The following is a 6586-nucleotide window of genomic DNA, read 5'->3' on the forward strand; positions in this document are numbered from 1 at the left end:
TTTTTAGTATTTTTTGAGACAGGGTTTCCCTGTGTAGCTTGGTTGTGTTGAAACCCTCTATGTAGACCAGGCTGGCCTTGAACTCAAAGACATATGCCTGCCTCTATGCACCACCAACAACCAGCTTCCTGCAAAACTCTTTGCATGTTCTAATAGTACTTCTTGGTTTTGAACTATGATTACCATCACTCCAAGTGCACTAGTAAGCATCAGGCATCCTGGTAGGTTATGAACACCTTCAATACGCAAATGCCTCTGTGATGAATAATCAATTCAGAAATAGTAGCAGCTCTACCTTGGGGTATCTGAAGGGGATATGTGGCTTGTGATACCCAACCGCCAGGAAGAAAGGACTGACGGATGTTTTCATCTTTTCCAACAATCGAATGGCTTCCTCTGTGCTCTGTTTGTCAGGCAAGGTACCTTCAGGCACATCTGCCACGTCCACAGGACAAAGCAGGTTGGCGTGGAGTTTCCCATCTTGTCCCTTACATGTCTTTCAAAACAAAATACGTAACATCCTATTAAACTCAATAAATAGAAATCCTGACAGTTAACACACTGAATGATCAGCACCATCACCACACCTCAAGTTGTTAAGTAACTCAGTGAATAGCAATACTGAAAGCAGAACTGAACCACCAAAGGATTTGTCCCCTCTCCAGATGGGGAGAAACCCAGACAACACTCAGGTTATTGCTGTGTATTGTGTCTCCAGACTATAACTAATTAAAGGATACCTACAGAAAACATCAAAAGGATATCAAAAGGATACGATCCTCAGCACAGAGCTGCATCCAGAGTGAGCATCACAACTCCATTAAGTGTATTGTTCACAGTACTGCTTAAAGTTAAGCTTTGAATTCATTACCTGTGTATGTATACACATGTTTATGTGTGTGCCACTGCACATGTAGGGATATACATGAAAAGCAGAGGTCAACCTCAGTTGTCCCTCAAAAGCTACTCAACTTGTTTTCTGAGACATTAGCCTAGGCTGGCTGGGCAGCAAGCTCCAGGGAGCTGCTTGCGTCAGCAACACTGGCTTCTTGATGGGTACTAGGAATTGAGCTTGGATCCTCATGCTTCCGGGGGGAGTATTTTACTGAGTGAGCTGTGGCCATGACCCATCATAATGTTTTACAATGAGAAATACCCCCAATTAGCTAGGTGTGGTGGCCTATGCCTCTAATTCTAGCAGCATGAGGGAAGCTGAGGCAGGAGGATTCCATGTCTGACGCCAGTCTGAGCTTCAGAACAAGTTCCAAATCAACCTGTCTGGACTATGTAGTAAAACACTGTAAAACAAATTAATCTCACAAAAAAAGTACTTCTTGTGCCCATCAAAGCAATCGCTAAAGACCCTAATGCTTGTCTGTATAAGACATCACAACAAGCAATATATTTAATAGTTCATTTGCTAGACAAATGCTTCCTCGGCCGTTGTCCAGACCTACCTTAGTGTTTTCATACTTCTCTGAGGATGGATGATAAGGTGGAAAAGACCAGCTATATGGATAATCATCACTGTGATTGGAAGATAGACCTTAAACAAGGAAAGAAAATTGTTGAATAAAATAGGAAACGTCTTTCAATACCCTACTGCCAAATTAAAATTGAACAACTATGCAAGTAGCTCCTCCTCTCTTTGGGCCTCAGTTTCCTCACCTATAAAATCAGAACCTTATCCCTAAATCTAGTCATCAGGAAAGAGATCAAGGAACAGCAGACAGGCCTTGCTTGGTTTCACTTCCCAAAGTATAATCTCTTTTCTAGAAAATTACGCACTTCCCTCCAGATGTCCTCAGGCAAGCCATGCTGTACCAACTAGGAAGTTCAACTGATAAGCAGCTTTCGGCCACACAATATGTTTTCTGATAGATTATTTTCAAGACTGGGCCAGCTTTTTAAAAACTGACTGCTATTTTCAACCTGGATTTCCTGCTAGGTTCCAGAAGAAAGCTCCTGAGCCTGTCAGGTATAATGATATACAAAGAGCTCTTAGAGACACACAAGCTGTCTCCTTGTGAGAAGTACCATCATGGCCACAGCTCTCGCATTTGAGTACACTTCACTCATAGATGCCCCCACTACCGTGCTCCCTTGCTTTGGCATGAAGAAAACTACAACCCCAGCATTCTGGATAAGGAATGTGCGACTCAAAGAAGATAAACTATTAGCCAAAGTCAGCTACATGGCTAAGAAGTGGCAGCACTTAGAGCACAACAGGATGCTCACATCCCTGATGGTATTTCCCAGTGAAGTCAAGGCTGCTTCCTCAGACGTTCATATCAGTGAAAAGCCAGAAGCCTGATTGGTATGCCAAACTACTATGCTATCATTAAAAATGAATTTTTGAGGAGTGTAATATAATGGGAAATATTTACTCTCACTCATAGTGTAAAATTATAAAAATAACATAACCTCAAATCAGAAAAATACTATATCCAGAAAACAAGGATTTTTGTTTGTTTGTTTGCTTGCTTGCTACATCAAACACAGCTTTCCCCAGGGCAGTTCAATTACACACTTACATTTTTTAGTTTCTTAAAATTCTTGAAATCAAGAAATCATTCGATCCTATTACCTGTTTTAAAGTGTTGTTTATGCTTCATTTAGGACGCAAATAACTACTTTATCAGGTAATATTCAAAGTCAGAATTTGAAACCCACCTGACTTCCTCTTCCTGACCTTACTCACAGAGAAAGCAGTAGCTTTCACCAAGCTGCAGCCCATACTTGGACATCAAGTACACACAGTACCTGTGGACATTTGAGATCCTCAGATGAAGTTACCTCACCCTCAAACTTTACAGACAGGCATCCTGCAAGGCCAGAGCTTTAAAGACCACCCTGTGGTCAGGCCCAGAGCTGAACTGACACCAAACCTGCCTCTTCAACAGCAGCTGCATGTGTCTGACGACATCATCTCCAACTTCTAAAAGGAAACCAGTTTCTTTCTACTCTTTTTCATTTAGAATGTGACCATGAAACTAGGTTAAAGAAATGCTTTGTTTTGTTGTTTTTCATAGAACGGCATCAATGAACAACAAGTTATCTAAGGCTGACAGGGGAAAGACCACTCACTACAAGGATAGGCCCAACCAGGCTTTAGTAATTGAACAGTACCAGGGTGAAAGACTTTCCCAACCGACATGGTCACGTAGCCATTCTCCTTGAAGTATTGGGGGATGGTGGAAAAATTTCCAGAGTGTACCCTCCAGTAGGAATTGAAGTCATACAGGCGGGTGGTGTCAGGTCTCCTCCCAGTGAGGAAGGACACTCGACTTGGTGCGCACACTGCTTGCTGTTAGAGAGCAGAAGCAAATGTCAACAACGTCATAGCCAAATGTGTCTGCAGTCTTCAAGGTAACTAAGCAACCTCTCTAGATCCTCAGCAACAGCCTGGCAGCTGAGTCATGGAGATATCCAAGCCAACCAGTGGGATTTGGGCCTCACCCAGGTAGCAGAGGCTTGTCTTCCCAGCAATCAGGCTCTCAAAACAGCAACTGTCACCCCTAGGTGCCCCACAAAGGGTAATGCTCTTGGAGCATAGCCCTGAAAAGGGGGTTCAGGGAGGACAACTTCTATGGATAGATGATTGACTCTTAGCCACCCACAGCTCAGTTGGCAGACCCACAGGTTGGATTTTTCAGCTCCTGTCAATTCCTGTTTCTAGCTGAAAGCTAGCCAAGTCTGTCTTAAGCATGTTAGGGCCAGGGCATTGTCTCTGCCCAAGGAGGAAGGGAAATTCTGCAAATGCAAGCTTCCTTGTATTTCAGGCTTGCCTAGGCTTTCATTCTCTAAGCTCTGCTTTCCCATTTCAATGAGGTCTCTAGAGCAGCAACATACATCTCCCTACTGTCTATACACAAAAAGGCATATACCCACACTTGAAAGTCCTTGGACATACCTGAGCAAAGGCATTCTGAAAGAGAATGCTATGGGATGCCAGCTGGTCAATGTTTGGGGACCTCACTAGCTTATCTCCATAACAACCCAGGGAGGGGCGAAGATCATCCACAATGATCAGAAGGACATTCAGAGCATCTGCACAGGAGGGAGGGGCTTTGGTTATATCACATGCACTGATATTGAAACCCCCCTCCCCAGGGTAATGAGAGGATCAAGGCTAGCCTCAGATCCTTAACAGTCCATCCAGAAAAGGGGCGACCAGGGCTCTGCTCTAGCAAGGGTGGGGTTGGCAAAAGCCCTAATCCAAGGTGAGGGTCTTATGTTTCAGCCATGTCCCCACATCTAGGTGAAGAAGAAAGATACAAAGACAGAGACAAAGATGGGAGGGGGATCAAAGAAGAGAAGGAAGGAATAGAAGACAGATGAAAAGATGGAAAGCGGTAAAATAAAGGAAGTGTGAATAGAAGACAGGAAGCAGAAAGGAAAGGAGTGAAAGGAAGTGGAAAGAAAGGAAAATGGTCAGATGGAGAGGAAAGAACTGTTAAGAGAGATGTAATCTGCGCCAGTGGATGACCCCACACCCATGCATATATGGGCAGCATAAACTGGACTCTGGGTTATAAAATCAAAAAATGTTGGGGGGGGGAGATGAAGTTGGCAATAGGGTGTATCTGGGTAGAGTTAGGGGGAGCAGTGGGATGTTATAAAAACGCATTTATGAAATCCTCAAAATCAATGAAAAAAAGATGGAGAAAAACATGAAGGGATGGAAAGAAAGGGAAGGGGTAGGAAGGAGGAATGGATGGATGAAAGATGAATGTGGGCTGCATCGATGGAAGGAAGGAAAGATGGATAGAGGGTAGGGAGGGGTGAAAATGTGGGGGGGGGATGATGAAGGAAGAATGAAAAAAGAAAATAAGATGGATGGAAGAAGAAACATTAGCAGGGACAGAGACAAGGTTGGATAAGGCAGAGGACATGGAATTGGCACCTGTAGGGGAGTTATCTTGCGCTGCGGACTCCAGGGCGATGCAGAAGGAACCTAGCAACAAGCTGAAGCTAAGCTGGCGCCAGATAGGCGGCGGCAGCGGCGACATTTCAGCCTCGGCCCAGCCTTGCAAGAAGGCGGCGAAAGGCTACAGCGGGACCATTAGGTAGCAGTAGCAGCAGCAGCCGCCGACGCTGCCGACGCCACCGCCACCACCGCCACCACCGCCACCACCGCCACCACCACCAAAGTCTCAATCAGAGAAGACGACACGACGCCACCGCCTCGGGCCCAAAGGCCCGGGCGCTGGCCGGAGCACGAATGCGCTTGCGCGCAACTCTCTTCTGTTCCTCCCTCTAGAGGTGGAGCCTAAAGGCCCCGGATGTCTGCGTAAGACCAGTCACCGTGGGCAGAACCTTAACCGGAAGCACTGCTGCAGTGGCTTTCCCTGCTACGTGTTATAGCAGTCAGTGGTAACTAGAGGCTTGGTGTTCCAAAGGTTTTGCTATTGAACTAGCTTCTTGCCTCTTTGCCTTTGCTAGTTCCGTGCCTTTTACATGGAACGCCTGCCCTGCCCTTATATCTCTATACATGCTTATTTTCTTTCCAGCCCATTCTCCAAAGAATCCCTTTGCACACTTCCATTTTATTCTTAAAAGGATCTCTTTTCCTCCTTATTGGCTCAACAAACCCTTATTAAACACTGCATGTACACATGCCTGCACACACACACACACACACACACACACACACATTTGTGCGTGCTCTCCCACACATACATGTATACCGGACATTGATGGCCATACTGGAGACCTCAGTGCCTGTTATGATTGAGCTTAAACTCGGAGAATGTGCCTGGACAAAATAAAGCTGAGGGGGAGGGTCTTATTTTCTATGAGGTAGTCTAGTCACTATCACTTTACCTCACTGATAAAGTGATAGTTGAACAAATATTAGAAGGAAAGAAGCAATCCAACTGACGTCTATAAAAAGAGGGAACAGCAATTACGCAGCAGATAGTAGACCATGTCCGTGGCTGGAGCCAACCAGAAAGAGAATTCTGGAGAGAAGAGATGGACACAGTGAGGGGGAGTCAGACTCCTGTGACAGCAATTACCCACTGCTAATTTTTAACTAGAGACCAAGGAGGATACACTATGTATCCTTTCTACCAAATGGAGCTCTGAAAAACTAGACCCTCTATTGATGAGTCACACCTAACCTCCCACCCATAAAATAATCTAGCACAATGTCAAGCATACCGATGAAATTTTTGTATTTGTTATTGCAAAATTATTGATATTGTGGCATCTTACCTTCTAAGCAACATGTTAAACTAAAGGCAATAGTTTCTTCTCATATCAACACTATGTGCGATATGCTACTAATATTCTCATTACTGTTGAAAACTGAAAATTATGAAAGCCTAAATTTCTTGAACAAAGGCATTAATCCAGGAAATGTGAGACAGTGTGGCTGTCAATGAGGGGCATGCCTTTTCAGGGGGTAGACACACAGCCTAAATAACCCCATAGTCAAGAAAAGAAGCATTTGAGGCAAAAGTCGCATGTGATTCTCCTTTAAAAAGTGTTTGTAGTTCTTTGGCAGACTCTTTTCTTTCTTTCTTTCTTTCCTTCTTTCTTTCTTATTTTCTTTCTTTCTTTCTTTTGGTTCTTTTTTTTT

The 6586-nt window shown here is 44.3% G+C and overlaps 1 protein-coding gene across 1 annotated transcript in view; it reads right to left on the reverse strand.

The window, feature by feature from the left end:
- Ids (iduronate 2-sulfatase) overlaps positions 1-5221 on the reverse strand; it is a 19661-nt gene extending 14440 nt beyond the window's left edge. The window contains exons 1-5 of the mRNA XM_031363358.1: positions 4907-5221; positions 3914-4050; positions 3130-3307; positions 1458-1546; positions 296-496 (exon numbers count right to left, since the gene is read on the reverse strand). Of these exons, the coding sequence (XP_031219218.1) occupies positions 296-496; positions 1458-1546; positions 3130-3307; positions 3914-4050; positions 4907-5012 (711 nt within the window). The 5' untranslated portion in view covers positions 5013-5221. The remainder of the gene's footprint in view (positions 1-295; positions 497-1457; positions 1547-3129; positions 3308-3913; positions 4051-4906) is intronic.
- Positions 5222-6586: the final 1365 nt, after the last annotated feature.

Source organism: Mastomys coucha, chromosome X, assembly GCF_008632895.1.
Source record: "Mastomys coucha isolate ucsf_1 chromosome X, UCSF_Mcou_1, whole genome shotgun sequence".
NCBI lineage: Eukaryota > Metazoa > Chordata > Mammalia > Rodentia > Muridae > Mastomys > Mastomys coucha.